Below are 16,578 nucleotides of genomic sequence, written 5' to 3'. Positions count from 1 at the left end.
CACAGAGAAATGAAAGTGCCTCAGGAGCACTGTAATGGGAGTAACCCAATAAACCTAAGCTCCCTGCGGTAAGGCAGAAAGGACAAACCAATGTTATCCTACAAGCTTGTATCTGCAGTGATGAGATATACAAATGAGGTATGCCTATTAAAAATATGGAGCCCTGGGACAACTGAGACAGTACTGCAGGTCACTGTCACTATCCTCCCGTTGTTCATTGATTTGCTCGAGTGGGCCCAGTAACATCTCCATTGTGACACTTGTTACTGTGTTTGGCATATTGAATATGTCACGAGTAGCTTGCCAGGCTTTGCTGTGCAGGCGAGATACTCTCGGTAGCTTGCCAAACTCTCCAAGAGGGGCGGAGGAATCGAACCTTGGTCAGCCAGGTCAGCCACGTGTAAGGCAAATGCCCTACCCGCTGTGCTATTGCTCCAACCAAGTACTGCAGATAAGGCATCCCAAATGGTCCTCCAAGTCCCACCAGGAATGATCCCTGAGCAGAGCCAGGAGTAAGTGTAAGTGCGACTGGGTATGTCCCCAAAACAAAAACAAACATGGAGCCCTAAAATAAAAGAGACGGCAGTGGTGGCAATTTTATTTTGAGTCACTATTGAAACTGATACTTAGCGGTATGACATTGTGTTAAGGGTTTGTAACCAATGATGATTCCTAAAATTTTTATCTTTATTTAACATAATGATGCAGAGATAATTAGTAAAGGGCCTCAAGAGTAAGAGTATTAATCTCGCCCAGAATTGCCCCACTGTGTGACTAGAAGTCCCATGTTCTTCAACTGCATAACTCTATCTGTAATAGAACCCAGCAGTCCAATCCTCAAAGTTCGGGATGAAGCATGATAAAACCTTGGAAATAGACTTCATTCCCTAGGAATGATGAACAAAATTTGTAAAGCCCTTTTGTGGTGGTCTGGTGGTGTAGCTTGATTACGATGGATCCAATTTCCTTCTCTTCATATCCTGGTCTTTCTTATAGGAATCATAGTTCCCTGTGGGAGAGTGAAAATTGTCATGAGCAGGGCATAGCTTATTACCCAGAGAGACTTTGAACGAGGAAAAGCTCTTAACATGATCACTTTACTTCTTACTACTGCTATCAAGCTAAAAAGGATTATGCCTTCAGTCAAAACATGAAAGGAACAGGTTGGGAGGTGGCTTTCCCATGTGACCCAAGCTTGACCCCTACCACCATGTGCCTGAGCACAGACCTAGAGCACATGCTGGGTACTGGCCCCTAAAAATGCCAAAGGAAGAGCCCTCTCAAACAATTATCTTACTATTTTTGTCCTCTAGCTCAATTCTATCCAAGTTATTAAAATTCATTCTTTAAAATCTACAGAATTAAATCCAGGTTCTCCCTTACGTTTTGGTTCCTGAATACTACCTGTTACAGGTTGGTTGTGATTTGGTGGGTACCAGGGTTCAGATTTTGCTTGTGGATTCTGGTGGCTAATGCTATTGTGGGTCGCCGTCTCATTCTTCAGTACTGGTACAGCAGGAGTCTCAGGTGGTTCTGGACTAGATAAAGTCTTGGCAATACTGTCCCACGTGTTTGGAGTCATATCCCACATTTCAAGAGTGTCTGTAGGAATGGAGATCAGAGGAAAATGTAGCATCGACACTTCTCAGGGCCAGAGAAAAAGCCCAGTGGTGGAACACGTGCAAAGAATGCAGGAGGCTGGCTTTAGTCCTCAGCACTGTTTGGTCTCCTGAGCACTGCCAGTTGTGGCCCAAAAACAAAACAAGAAAAACGGGGGCCAAAATGGTAGTACCGCAAGTAGAGCATTTGCCTTGCATGTAACACCCAATATAGTCCCAAGCCCCCCAGGAGTGATCCCTGAATGCAGAGCGAGGAGTAGGCCATGAGAACCACCAGGTCTCGGTGAGAAACAGACAACCCAAAAAGAAGTATTCCCATACAAAGCCCTGAAAATAATTGATCTTCACTGTCCTCGATGCCTTATGATAGTCTGGGGAAACTTCTCTTAGGTTAGGTTAACAGAGAGCTTAGTATGTCTTTTTCCTAACACTTCACAGACTAAATGGAAATGGACAGATACAAGGATTTTCGTGTCTTTTAAGATGTAGCTACCAGAAGTAGTATACAGTACAGTAACCTGATAAGCATTTCGCAGGTATTTACTGAGATCACACTTAGCACATTCCTTTAGCCCCCTACCAACCTTCCAAGTCTTTCCCTGTGGGTGGTTCTAAAGCAGCAATGACAGGAGTGCTGTGCTTCACTGGAGGTGCAGGCAACGATTCTGCAAGAGGAAGAGAGTTACCCCAGTCAGTTATTAGAGAAAGCAGCTGTAGGCTGCCTGACATCCCACTGGTTCCTTGCACTGCCAGTATGCGGAGTCCCAGTCCTACAAAGAGCACGTATGGGGAGCTGAAAAGAAGAGATTTCCTTTTCTTATTGCCAGATGTAAGTATATGTTTCTTCCTTTAGCAACAAAAACCAGGGAGCTTAGGAGCTGTCTGGTCCATTTTTACTTTAGGAGCTGTCTGGTCCATTTTTACTTTATTACAATCTTTGTTGAAACAATATGTAAAATAACCAAACAGTGGGTCTAGTTTTCTGACACAGGATTTATCCTAGAGGACATTCATTTACCCCCAGAAGCTTCTAGAATAGTTTGGAACCTAAATTGGACTCATTTACATTAAGCATATGCCAACTGACTAGTTTGGGGTTTTAACCCTAGATTCATTTCAGTCTGCCAGTGTTGAGAGGAATATTAATGAGCCGAACTTGAAACCAATCCTGACTTTTGGGGGGCACTCTTTCATGACTCTTAGGAGAAAGTGGGCAAAAGAGTTTGGAACAAGCTCTGTTCTGTTCTAAGAAAGATTCCTAAAACTCAGAAACTGCCCAAAGTGTTCATTTCTTCAAACCCAATTTTGCCTCATAAACAAAGATACCTCAGAAACAAAAGCTTCCTCATGAAGAGGTAACCAAGGTCAAGCAAAAAATTTCCATGCCCTGAATTTTTTTGTTCCAAATTATGCTAAGCCAGCCTTCCTTCCTTCCTTCCTTCCTTCCTTCCTTCCTTCCTTCCTTCCTTCCTTCCTCCCTCCCTCCCTCCCTCCCTCCCTCCCTCCCTTCCTCCCTTCCTCCCTCCCTCCCTCCCTTCCTCCCTTCCTCCCTCCCTCCCTCCCTCCCTCCCTCAAAAGATCAGAGTTCACTATCTTAATTCCTTGTGCTCGCCCATGCATGTGAAGCCAGAGAAGGCCTGCGAGTCCGGCTGGGACCTGACCCTCCTGGTGCTGGCAGAGGAGCAGGTTACTCAGCCAGAGCGCATGCTTCTCCCAGAACCTCTGTTCCCGTCACTCCCACCTGCTGACCTTTCTTTTCCACTGATGGCGCAGGTGGCTGGACTTGCTGCTGTTTGTCCATTTGCTCCCGGAACTGCTGCTGCAACTGTTTTTGCCGGAGCTTCCGCTGGTAGGTGGCTTTGCTCTCGACAGCAGAGCTCAAGCATCTGCAGAAGAGCAACCAAACAGGTAGGGGTTTAAAGGGACTACAAAAGGTAGCCCAGCAGTCATGTAGCTGATTCTGCATGGGAAGGAAAAGGGCATTTACACCCCCTACCTGGAGCTGCTGTCCTTATCCTCCTGTTTCACAGTGAGACCGTCTGAGTGACTTGGTCTCTCAGGGGAGCTCACGCACTGTGGTTTTGAGAGTCCCAGAGCCGTGTTCTGTCTGCAGCTGCTATATCTCGCTTTCTCCACCGATGGTTCAAAATCTTGTCTCTTTGCTTCAGTTAAATCTACCTCGAGAGGCAACTAGGAAAGGAAGGAAAAGGAGGCGGGAGAATGGCTTCTCTCAACTGCTCGTCTTTTCCTGCCTAAAGACCTGGGTTTGGATGGCCACACCTAAGAATCCATCAGATGACAAGAAGGCAGGCCATTTGGACAGCACTGGCAGTGGTCACCAGCCAAGGCTGCAGGAATCCCTGACTTTGGGCTTGTTCCTACATCTCACCAAATGTGAGAGGTAATGATTACGGATTCTGTGGCATATAGCAAAGTGTTTTACTTGCAGACCACAAGAATCACAGAAACCCAGGGCTGCTATACTTGGGAGAACTTTAAATTTAAAATAATATTGACAAATTAACTGAGGGACCGACATGACATTTGATAAAAATAATAATAACCTAAAAATGATGATTATACCATGAAGTTTCTTATCTCAATAGCCAAGCAAATAAGAGGCCTTGGGGCCAGAGATATGTAACTCAACAGGCTGAAACATGCTGTGCATGCCAGAGACACGGTTCAGTGTTCAGCATTCCATGATGCCCCAAGCACTGCTGGGGGCAAACCCCAAGAACAGAGCTGCAAGTAGCCCCCAAACACTACAAGGTGTGCCCCACCAATAAAAGGGAAAAAAAACCAAACTGAGTTTGGACCTTATACTAAGTGAAATGGGCCAGTCACAAAAAGATAATTTGCTTAAAGTCCTTAAAATGGTCAAGACCATGGAGACCAAAATGAGAACGGCGTGACATTTGTCAGGAGTCTACAGAAAGAGGGTAGTAGGAAATCACTCTTGTGTATATAGATTGGTTTATTTTTTCCCCCTGGGGGCAGAGGGAGGCACACCCAGAGGTGTTGGTGGGCTATCCCTGCTCTTTGCTCAGGAACAACCCCTGGCAGGAAAAATAACTTGAGGTGCCAGGGATCACATGAATTGGGACACGTGGAAGACATGTGCCTTGCACTCATACTAGCTTCCAGTTATTTCTTTTTCTTTTTTTTAAAAAATTTTGGGTCACACTCAGCAGTGCTCAGGGACTTCTGGTGGGCTCTAGGGACCATATGGAGTGCTGGGGATCAATCCTGGGTCAGCCCCCTGCAAGGCAAATACCCACTATATAATCTCAAACCTCAGTTACAAAATTTTTTAAAGTTACAGAGATGAACATAATGATTGTACAGCAACATATAAATACATTTAATACCACTGAACTGTACACTTGAAATATTTAAAGTGGTAAATTTTAGGGCTGGAGCAATAGTGCAGATAGAATATTTGCCTTGCACATAGACAGCCTAAGGCACCACATATGACCCCAGCAATGCCAGGAGTGATCCCAGAAGTAAGCCCTGAGCACCATCAGGTGTGGTTCAAAGTCAAACCAAGAAGAGGTCGATTTTATTGTGTAGTTTTTGAGACCCTGACAAGCCCCCAAGGCGTATTTAATATGCCAAAAATCAGTAACAACAAGACTCACAATGGAGACGTTACTGGTGCCCGCTCGAGCAAATCGATGAACAAGGAGATGACAGTGCTACAGTGCATAGTTTTTACCACGATAAAATAATTGAGAGGGGTTGGTGTGGAAAGTCAGTACAGTGGGGAGGGCACTTGAGTTGCACGGGGTTGACCAGGTTTAATACCCGGTAGCCCATCTGCTTCTCTGAGCACTGCCAGGAGTAATTCCTGAGTGCACAGTCAGGACTAAGCCCCCAGCATTGCCAGGTGTGGCCCCAAAACAAACAAATAGACATTAGAAATAAAATCACTGGGAAGAAAATGAACAGGGGGAAACAGGTAAGACTGACAATGCTACTAATACTGCCGCTCTGTAACATTTACAAGTCACACACTGATATTTCCAGTTCACACACTGCATGTTAACTAGCGCAGCGATTCTGGAAAACCTGAAGAATACACAGAAGGTAAGCATGTGTATCCTCTCACCTAACCCAGTAGACCCCAAGACAACCCAGGATAAACAGTGTTTAAATGCACCAAATTTTACAAGAAATTTAATAGGCCTATTCGGAATAACAAAAGGCAGAATGAAATTGGACCATATGCAGAAATTAACTCAAACGAATTAAAGACTTTGAATGTAAAGCCTGAAATCATGAAACTCCAGTAAGAGAAAACATGGCAAATATTTTGTTGAAAATCAGTATCAGAGAGAACAAATATAAGAGCCACTACATCACACTCCTATACAGCAAAGGAACCCGTCAATGAAAAGGAAAAGTAGGGCTGGAGAGAGTTCTTGCTGTGCTTGCATTTGGGGGCAGCCACCACCCTGGTTTATAACCCCTGCATCACATGTGGTCCCCTGAGCGTCACCAGGGGTCGCTCCTGACACAACCAGGTATGGCCCAAAAACCAAAAAAAGGAAAAGACAGCCTACTGAATGGGAGGAAACTAGTATCTGATAAGGGGTTAGTATCTACAACTATATAAATGGTACCTAGCTGAAAGATTAAGGACATGACACACATGTATGAGGCCCTAGGTTCAATTCTGGCACCAAAACAAAATTTAAATGGAGAAAAACGTTGGGTCTTTTAATTCAAAAATTTTTAAATGCATATGGCTAGAAGTGGTTAGGGGAGGGAAAAATGGCAAAAAGAACCGGGGGATGAGGCCACAGACTCAATCCCTGACATTACCCCACATGGCAAATGCAACCCTGATACACTCCATTTGGGATGCCCAGCAAGCAGTGAAAACCAGGTTTGCAATCCCTGGCAAGCACCACAACCCAAAGCATGGGAACATCACATCTAGAGAATGCAAAGGCCAGAGAGAATACACGGGCTGCGGCACCTTCCCGGCCTGTGGCCAACTAGGGTTTTATTTCTGGCACCAAATGATCCCCTGAGTACTGCCAGGGATCACTTCTGAGCACAGAGGCAGGAATAGTCTCTGGGCACTGCTAATGCAGCTCAGCCCTCCCCCTGCCAAAAAAAAATAATAATAATAATAAGCCCTTCCAAACAAGTGTGTGCAAACCACTGATCACTGCAATCCTCTCTGGGGACAAGCAGGAAAAGAGAATGGAGAAAAGATGGGTAGAAGATCTGAGAAGACATTTTTCCTGAGACAGAAAAAAGAAAAGATGCTTGACACCACTAATCATCAGGAAAATGAGTATCAAAACCACAAGGAAATATCACCTCTCATTTGCCAGAATGACTCATCAGGTTAAAAAATAAGTCTGGGTGGGGTTGAGCCATAACACAGTGGGTAGGGCGTTTGCCTTGCATATGGCCGACCCGGGTTCAATTCTCAGCATCCCATATGGTCCCCTGAGCACCGCCAGGGGTAATTTCTGAGTGCATGAGCCAGGAGTAACCCCTGTGCATCGCCGGGTATGACCCACAAAGAAAAAAAAAAAAACATCTGAGCCAAGATCACACGGTTGACCCTGATAGAAGCACAGGCTATCTAAATCTTAAAGACATCAGAGCTAAAGAAAAACAGTTAACCAGGTGAGCGTCAAGATTCTAAAAATGACAGCAGTGTTGCAGGGAGCCCACATATTCCTCTGAGGAACGACTTCCAACCTCAGTTCTCTCCATAACATACATTTTCTAGGCTCCAGTTTCTCCGTGTGAAAAATAAAGCAACTGGTCTATGCTAGCTCTAACATTCAAAGACTGAAACACACACCCCAAACCCTCACCAAGTCTTCACTTCTTCCCTCATCCCCATCCACAATACAAGCGTATTATCTTTATTGCATATTTTATCTTTAATGCGTTCCATTCATCAATCTCTAACATACCTGGCGTGGAAGCTTATTTAGTGCCCTCAGATAGTCTTTGTCCAGAATACAATTTCCAAGTGCATTCCCAAAACTCCTACGGGCGAGGGGGGGAAAGGTGAAATGTTGAGAATGACTTCGTGGAACTATCACAGAACATACTCTTCACTAAACTACTTAGAGAGGAGAAAAATGGACCCCAATATGTGTTTAGAAAGGTTTACTGGGCATCTACGTTTTCCTGCACCGTATTTCTGAGCTTTCAACAGATCTGAGGATGAGCAAAAACATCTGGCAATGAGTATGAAACCAGTCACTAAGCCCATTAACTACACTCTGACATGGAGGAAATTCCAGAGCAGACTTCCCCAGTATTGCTCTCAGATATCTCTGATTCCCTAGTAACCCAAGGGGGCTGAATGAGTCAGAACTAATTTTTATTTCAGATAAACCCCACAGATAATGGTATAAATGTGGAGTGCAAATTTATGTTTGTCCCTGATGATACTTCATACTTTACTTTGCATACTTCAATTTGCGAAGTTAAAAAAGGGGGTAATGAAGTTACGTGTAATGAAATTTACTCTCACATATACGTAACTCGAGGTGTGTTAGAAAGAATGAGCGAGCTACCTGTGTACTCCTGTAGAAAGGTCTTCATTAGGGCTGGACAGACAGTACAGGATTATGGCATTTGGCTTGCTCAAAGTCCATCCCCAGCACCACACGTCCCCCAAGCACTACCAAGCGGTCATTTCTGAGTAGTCAGGGAAAGCCCCTGGACACTCCTGTCCCCCACACTCAAAAACAAGATCTTCAAGGGAAAAAGGGGGAAGTGTAAAATCAAGTACAAAATAGAGAAATTAGGACTTTACTCTTCACTTCTGAAAGGGCAGGCCTTGGCATTGGAAGTACTGGGACAGGGCAAATTAGAGAAGGAAACCCGGGAAGACGGGCTTAAGGATGGGAGGAAGACAGATCATTCTGGTTTGGTTCATTGTTTGGGTTTTATTTGGGGGCCACATCTGGCAGTGTCCCGGGAACATGTGATGGGACTGAACCTAGGGCTCCCACATACAGAATCCATGTGCTCCAACCCTGAGTCATCTCCCCACCCCCTTATTTGCTATGATCTTTGTAGCCACACCCAGTGGTACTCGGCTACTATGAGCTCTGTGCTCAGGAGTCACTTCTGAAGAGCAAATGGGGACCATATGTGTTGTCAGGGACCGACCCAGGGCGAGCCGCACACAAGGTAAACACACTCATACTCGCTAACGCTCCTCTCACTTATTTTGATTTTTGTGCCCGATGATGGATTACCTTGAAGAGGGAACCAGAGGGCCAGCTCGACATGCTGAGCACATGCTTTACAAACAGGAGGTTCAATCCCATATCCACCTGGTTTCCGTCTACACCACCCACCTAATTCACTCTGCTAGCACTGAGCTGAGAGTAGCCCCCAAGCACTGCCAGGTATGCCTCCCAAAACAAACCAAAAGAACTGCCATGAAAATTGCTAAAAAGTGGTTCAGACTCGCCAATCCTCTTTGACTTACCTCAGTGCTCGCTTCAGCCCGTCTGTCACGGCCTCTTTCCTGGCCTTCTCCAAAGCCATAGCTTTTGACTTGAGCCCCTCACTAACACCATAGCCCACATCTTCGTGATAGGAACCATCCTGGGGGCAGAAAAGGTGTTCAGTCCTGCTCAGGAGTCCAAGGCTCTTCTTGCGCCCCCGTGTTCAAACGACAGACATACCCTGCAAGGCACACACCAGCCCGGGATCCCCACGGACGCCTGGAATCCTGCTGGGTACTGAGCCCTAATCTATGCTATGTTTTCCCCAATTCACACCTGCCTGTGATAAAGTTCAATGTAAAAACCAGGCACAATAACAACTAATAATAAACTAAGACAGTCATAACAAGAGCTGCAAGTGTGGTCTTTCTCTCAAAATGGATTTGTAGTATTCGTGGTCCACAACTGACTAGTAGTAATTGAAAGCAGAAATGTGGATGAGGTAGTCTTATTCCCCATTTATTTCTAAAAGGCACATGGGCTCAGATACTATTAAGAGAGCCAATTTTCTACACCTGTAAGTAAGCCTGATGTGTCAGGTCAAAGTATTCATCACGACAATTCTGCTGTCCCATTTCCTCATTTATATAAAACTACGGGGTCAGAGAAATAGTACCATGGTAGGGTGTTTGCCTTGCACATGACTAACCCAGGTTCGGTATGTGGGATTCCAGATGGTCCCCTGAGCACCACGTCGAGTAATTTCTGGGCACAGAGGCAGGACTGACCCCTGAGGAACACTGGGTGTGGCCCCCAAACAAAAATGCTAAGTATCTGACTTGCTCCAGGATCCCAAGGAATAAAAACCTCTGACACCAAACAAATGGAGAACTTTCAGTGCTTTATTTAAGAGACTTTTGTGATTGAAGAGCAGATGCTTTGGCCATGTTATTTCCCATTTCTCAGCTTCCACCAAAAATGAAAGTTGACCGAGGTGTTCGTTGACAGAGAATACAATATAATTACTGATGATAGCACTGATTTTTTAAATAAATGTGGAAACATTCACTTTTCAATACCACAATAAAAAAGGAAAGAACTAGGAAAAATTATTGTAAAATGTTAAGTCTAAGAATAAATAATATCAAACTTTGGATATATAAACTGGATGAAAATGAAAGCCAGTGCTCTAAGTCACTGTCTGTCTGTAGGACTGTCCTCTCGTTGTTCACCGATTTGCTCAAGCGGGCACCAGTAACATCTCCATTTTGAGACTTGTCGTTACTGTTTTTGGCATATTGAATAGGCCATGGGGAGCTTGCCAGGCTCTGTCGTGCGGGCGCAATACTCTTGGTATTTTGCCGGGCTCTCCGAGAGGGACAGAAGAATCGAACCAGGGTCGGCCACATGCAAGGTAAATGCCCTACCCGCTGTGCTGTCGTTCCAGCCTGGATATATAAACTAACTTAAAAAAAAAATACATTTGATCAAGAAAGGCATTTATGTGGCTGGAGCAATAGTATAGCAGTAGAACACTTGCCTTGCACAGGGCCAACCCAGGTTCGATCCCCACTATCCCATCTGGTCCCTCAAGCACCACCTGGCATACTTCATGAGTGCAGAGCAAGAGTAACACGTATGGCATTGCCACGTATGGCTCAAAAAACAAAACAACAAACCAAAAAATGCATTTATGGGCAGAGGAGATGGTTCAAAGAGCCGAAGCTGGGCTTGACTCTGATATCACATTCTCCCCAGCTAAGGGAGGGAGGGAAGGTGAGAAGAGGAAGGAAGGAAAGAAGGAGGGCTTTGTTCATAAAAATCTGATTTTTTTTAATTTTGTTTCGGGGCCATACCTGGTGGTGCTCAGGACTTCTTACTCCTGGCTCTGTGCTCAGGGATCACTCCTGGTGGTAAGCACATGACCGTATGTAGTTCCGGGAAGTGAATCAAGATCAGCCATGTGTAAGCCAGAGCCTTAACCTCTGTACTATTTCTCTGGCCCTTCCATAAAAAAATTTTTAAGTATAAAATTGTTGGCATAGGGTCGGGAGAGGGATCAGGATTTTGGCACACGCCTAGCAAGAGACTGTCCTGGGTTTCATTCCCAGCTCCATGTGACTTGCGGAGCACAATGGAGTGTAGCCTAGAGGCCCTCAATTTCCCCAAGCAGCCCCAGTGTGGGAGTGGCCCACCAGCCCCCTGGACATACATCACTTGGGAGCCGCCCACCTTCCAGTAAGTTGATACAGTTGTCTAACCACCTTAAATCCAAGTGACTGTGTGTTATACCTGGAATAGTAACTCAGTCCATAAGAAATGTTTAAATGGGTGTGGAGTTCATGCCCAATTCAATCAGCCTAATCAGTGGCTGAATAAATAGCAGTATTCTCCTACATTAAAAAAAAATACATTCTGTACATAAAGATTCAAGAAATATTTGTATATTCCTTTAGTTATGGTTACTAGGTTACCTGATACACTTTCATTTCTTTCAAAATTAAGGGAAAATAATGGAAAAAGTCAGCCAAGAATGTATTAATGTGCATTTTTTGGGTAAATTAATAAAGCAAAACAGTTTTCAGTCTCCCAAAAAAAAAATAATGTTTAAATGGTCTTGAGGCTACTGGAAATGTATTAAAACAGTATTTTTATATACACATATACCACACACCAAAGTAGAGAAGTATAATGGTAGAAGTTATTAATAAAAGATTTTTATTATTTTAATTGGGGTGTGTGAGGGTCACTCCCAGGAATGCTCAGGGTTACTCCTGGCTCTCTACTCAGGAATGACCCCTGGCAGGCCTGAGGGGCCACATGCAATGCGGGGATGAAGCCAGAGTCGGCCACACGCAAGGCAAGTGCCATAACTGGGGGGGGAGGATTCTTTTGATTTGAAACAATAGCTGGCAGTGCTCAGGGCCTACTCCTGGCTCTGTGCTCAGGGATCATTCCCGATGGGCTTGGGAGACCACATGTATAGTGCCAGGGATCGAACCCAGGTCAGCCACATGCAAGGCAAATGCTCTATCTGCTGTACTGCTGCTCTAGCCCCACAGAAGATTTAAAAAGTATTATTAAAAATAAAATGGGGGCTGGAGCGATAGCACAGCGGGTAAGGTGTTTGCCTTGCACGCAGCCAACATGGCCGACACAGGTTCAATTCCCAGCATCCCATATGGTCCCCCGAGCACCGCCAGGAGTGATTCCTGAGTGCATGAGCCAGGAGTAACCCCTGAGCATCGCCGGGTGTGACCCAAAAAGCAGAAAAAAAAAAAATTATGAACTCTGATTAAAATGATTAAAACATGATTTAAAAATCATTAATATATATTCTCCAACCTGGCAAGCTCCCATGGCATATTTGATATGCCAAAAACAGTAATAATGATGTGTCTCGTTCTCCTGACCCTGAAAAGAGCCTCCAATGCGGAACCGTTGGGAAGGATAAGAAGGGAGAGGCTGCTAAAATCCCAGGGTTAGGGCGAATGCAGACGTTACTGGTGCCCACTCGAGCAAATCGATGAATAATGGGATGACAGTGATACAGTGATACTATATATTAGGATAAAAGTTAATGAAGAAACAGGTCAGAAATACAAGTTCAAGAGGAAACAATGCAAAATTCAGATTAGTTTATTCATGCACTTTTCCTTTAGCACATATATGACTGTATTTAACCCTCTGTGGCACTTAGACATTTGTGTATGTGTATATATGTGTGTGTGTGTGTATTTTTTTTTTTTGCTTTTTTGGGGGTTACTCCTGGCTTTGCACTCAGGAATTACTCCTGGCGGTACCTGGGGGACCATATGGGATGCTGGGGATCGAACCAGATCGGCCGTGTGTAAGGCAAATGCCCTCCCCACTGTGCTGTCGCTCCAGCCCCACATTTGTATATATTTTTTTAAAGATTTATTGTATCTATTTTCGAATGCCAAGTTTATTACCATGGCCCAAAATATCTGCTAGCAACTATTTATGATGAAGATGTCCCGATGTTAACTTAGAAACAAGAACAGGGCACGAGAGCAGGGCTTTTCAAAAGTCTGAGCAGGCCCCTGTGTGCAAATGCTGATTCCACCCACAGGAGGAGCACTGGCTTCGCTACAGGTCCGGGCCGAGCTCCTCTAGCCTGGTTCTCTCGGACCCCCCACCCGGACTCTTACCGGCAGCGGGTCTACTCCATCACCCTCACCTTCAACTGGACTCTCACAAATGCACAGACTCCCACGTAGAACTTGCCATTGTTAAGGTCAACAAAATCTAGGAGTGGGAAAGAGAACCAGTTGAAGAGGATCCGGATCCCTGGGCCTCGCCCGTGGACCTCCACTGGCGGCCAAATCCACCTACCCTGCCTCCTCACCCACAAAGGCCTCCAAGCAGACGCCAGACAGCGCCGGAGCCGGGGAATGATGACGTCAGCAGTGCCGCACGGCAGACTTACCCACATTCTGCTGGGTGACTGAGTGGGCCCAGCCGTTATAACCAAACATTTCATTAGCCAGGTTAATTACCCTGTGACCCTCAATGTAACAGACCTAGAAAAGAAAAGGGGGAAAAAATTGTTAAAATTCTTTGCCAGAGTGACATGTCAATTCAGTCCTGATGTATTCCTTACCAGGTTGGGATTTTTTTGAAATTTGTTTTGGCAAAACTAACCTCAGATCTTCCAGGGAGGTTCTCAGTGAACTTATCTTAAGGCTCTTCCAGAAGGAGCCAGTTAGAATTAATGTGTCTGGAGGGAGGGACTAGCCTCAGCTGAGGGTGACTCACCTAGCAGTTTCCACACCTCAGTTTCTAAAAAGGTACAAATCTTAGGGTCACACAGTTCACAGAAGACCAGAACCTCACCAAGTGCTAATCTGAAGCAAATGGCAAAAGAAGACTATTTTAAAGGCCGACGTACAAAATGTTCCATGGCAGGTGGAATGTGTGAGTCACTTGAGAGGACAAGAGAACCCTGTGCTCCCCAAAGAGAGAAGGACCCAGTGACGAGGACGACCTGAACTCAGAGACCTGACTCCAGGGGACCCAAAGAGGTGAGCTGGATCAAGGGACAGCCGTGAGCTCTCCTACCTTCTGGCCGCCGCCAGCCATGCGGCTGCTGATGTACTCGGGGCCCAGCCTCTGCCGCAGCGCGCGCTGGATGGCCTGGTACTCTTCCGCCGTGTACTGGTACTGTGGGCCAGGAGGGACTGTGAGCAGGCGTCTGACCCTCCTTACGCAAGCAAGTCTCCAACCTTTTGATTTCCAGCCCTTTTCACTTTTCAGAGTCCTTCGGACATTCGGACTGGAGCAATGCACGGCAGACAGGCGCCCGCCTCGGTCCCGTCCACCAGGTTCAATGCCCAGCACTACATACGGGCCCCCGCCACCGCCACTAGCCTGGAGCCAGGAATAGCCCAAAGCACTGCGAGGTGTGGACCCCAAATCAAAACAAACAGAAAGACCCCAAGAGCGTTTTGTTTATGTAAGGTATATCCACTGATATTAGAAATTAAAAAAGGAAAACCCAGGCGCAGTCAGGAGTCGCTCCCGTATCGTGATGCCCTCAGGCTGCCTCCTCCCACTTGCCCACCGACCTCTTCCTCCCCAGGTGCAGGAGCTGAGGACCCGTTACCTGTCCAAAGCATAACACAGAGCTGCCGGCAGTGGGAGGATGGCTGTCCTGGCCGCCAAGGGCTGCTGCTTCGGCCCCAGACATGCTGATTCTGGATGACCGCTACGAGGGAAGAACAGAGGAAGCTTTCAACAGGGCCGGTGGAGAGCTCGGCAGGCAAGCTTCTGCTGGGGGCCAGAGACAGCACAGCGGACGGGCATACAGCCAGCCCGGCCTCCGTCCCAGCCCTGCAAAGGTCTCTCTACGCCCCAACCAGCCAACCAGGAGAGATTCCTGAGTGCAGAGCCAGGGGTGAGCCCAGAGCACGACCAGGTATTGCCTCCTGCCCCCCCAAAAAGGAGGGTTCGGCGCAATAATACAGCGAGCAGAGCACTTGCCTTTCATCCTTACGGGTTCCATCCTTTGGCACCCATACCCATAGTGGTTCCCCAGACCAAGAACCACTAGGAAGAACCCCTGAGCACTGCCGCGTGTGGCCCAGAAGCGACCATCTGAAAGCAACCCTCACCCTGCAAAGTGAGGCCCATCCCCAGCACGACCCCACAGTTCTGCTATTCAGGGCTGCTGGTACCACAGCAATGTGTGAGTATCACAACGAAGTGTGCAGGCATCACAATCAAGGGTGGAGCCTCTGGCAAGCTCCACATTCGGAAGCCGGCCCACTAAAGCGAGCAGCCCCCGGCAAGCACCACACACCCAGAGCCCTGCCACCAGGAGTGAGCCGAGTCCAGAAAGAGTCGAAACAACAGAGGAAAGTGAGGGAGAAAAAGATTGTAATAAACTCTAAAAAAAAAAAGGAAGAAATATCTCAGTAGGGACCAGGAAGATAGCTCAAAACATCTAAAGCGCATGGCCTGCAGGCATGAGGCCGCAGGTTCAAGCCCCAGCACTGCATGGCTGCAAAGAGCACCAGCCCTGAGCACCAGGAGGGGGTAGGGAGGATGGTCACACGGCCCGACCCTTGACTGAATCATCAGGCCTGCTCGGCCAAGCAAGGTGAGAGTGGCTCTTGGGTCTCCTGAGCAGTGCTTGGGAGCCCTGGAAAAAAAAATCTCCACGGAGCTTCACCAACTAGCCGCCTCTGGGCTGTTCTCTGCTCATGAGGTGAGGCAGACTCTGCCGAGGGCGTCATCAAAGCAGTGGGCAAGGAGCCGGTCTGTCCGGAAGGGCAGATGAGTGTCCCCTGCCCTCACCCCAGTCTCCATCGGCAGCGGAAGCCTCCAAACTGTCTCGACTGGCCATGCAAGCAAATCTAATAGTAAGAGAGCGGTAATAGCAATGTACCCATCATAAAACCTTCGCAAGGAAAGGCAAATCTTTTGTCACTGTGTGTGTGTGTGCGCGCGCGCGCGTGCGTGCACACACTTTCTTTTTTTGTTGTTGGATTTTGTTTTGTTTGGGGTGGGGGAAGGCAGGGGAGAGGCTGGTCCACACCCAGCGATGCTCAGGAGTTGCTCTGGGTCTGCACTCAGGTAACCACTCTTAGTGGTCACTTGAGGGGCCATATGGGATGCCAGGGATGAACCCAGGTCGGCTGACGCAAGGTACACGCCCTCCCCACTGGTGCTAGCCCTCTGGCCCCGTTATTAGTTGTTAAAATCAATACTTTTCAATGGGAACAACTTGATCAAAACTCTGGTACAGAATTTTGAGACTCACTAAAACAAAGTTTAATGAGAGAGAAAAAAAATCTTCATAAACGTACGAGAGTCCACTAAGCCTCAGATGATGACTTCATGCGCATTGTCTCACAGCTAGCAACTGTCCCAACACTAACTTAGCCTAACAAGCCACTAAAACTCCTTCAGGTCTGCTTCTGCCTCTCTATTAAAATGGCTGCGACGAGAGTGGCACTTCAAGGTGATCTTGATCTCCAGAACTGCTGTAA

General features: G+C 46.6%; 1 protein-coding gene across 1 annotated transcript; it reads right to left on the bottom strand.

The window, feature by feature from the left end:
* Positions 1–527: 527 nt before the first annotated feature.
* RAD52 (RAD52 homolog, DNA repair protein) lies at positions 528–14,786 on the bottom strand. The gene is made up of 11 exons (XM_056117877.1): positions 14,691–14,786; positions 14,147–14,248; positions 13,515–13,608; positions 13,266–13,333; positions 9,106–9,224; positions 7,568–7,643; positions 3,616–3,809; positions 3,369–3,505; positions 2,204–2,284; positions 1,405–1,602; positions 528–1,009 (listed from the first exon to the last, which is right to left on the bottom strand). The coding sequence occupies exons 1-11, from the start codon at positions 14,772–14,774 to the stop codon at positions 948–950; spliced, it is 1,215 nt and encodes a 404-aa protein (XP_055973852.1). The 5' UTR covers positions 14,775–14,786; the 3' UTR covers positions 528–947.
* Between the last annotated feature and the right edge of the window lie 1,792 nt (positions 14,787–16,578).

This window comes from Sorex fumeus, unplaced genomic scaffold (genome assembly GCF_029834395.1).
Source record: "Sorex fumeus unplaced genomic scaffold, SorFum_2.1 ptg000036l, whole genome shotgun sequence".
In the NCBI taxonomy this organism is placed as follows: Eukaryota; Metazoa; Chordata; class Mammalia; order Eulipotyphla; family Soricidae; genus Sorex; species Sorex fumeus.
Note: the sequence above shows the minus strand (reverse complement) of the source record. Positions and strands in the feature narration are given on the sequence as shown.

Excerpts from the sequence above, each read along its gene's own strand:
- RAD52 (XM_056117877.1), bottom strand. The coding sequence starts at position 14,774 with ATGTCTGGGGCCGAAGCAGCAGCCCTTGGCGGCCAGGACAGCCATCCT. Across the intron at positions 13,334-13,514 it reads AGTCACCCAGCAGAATGTGG|ATTTTGTTGACCTTAACAAT; the intron begins GTAAGTCTGCCG and ends TCCCACTCCTAG. Across the intron at positions 3,506-3,615 it reads GATAAGGACAGCAGCTCCAG|ATGCTTGAGCTCTGCTGTCG; the intron begins GTAGGGGGTGTA and ends GCTCTTCTGCAG.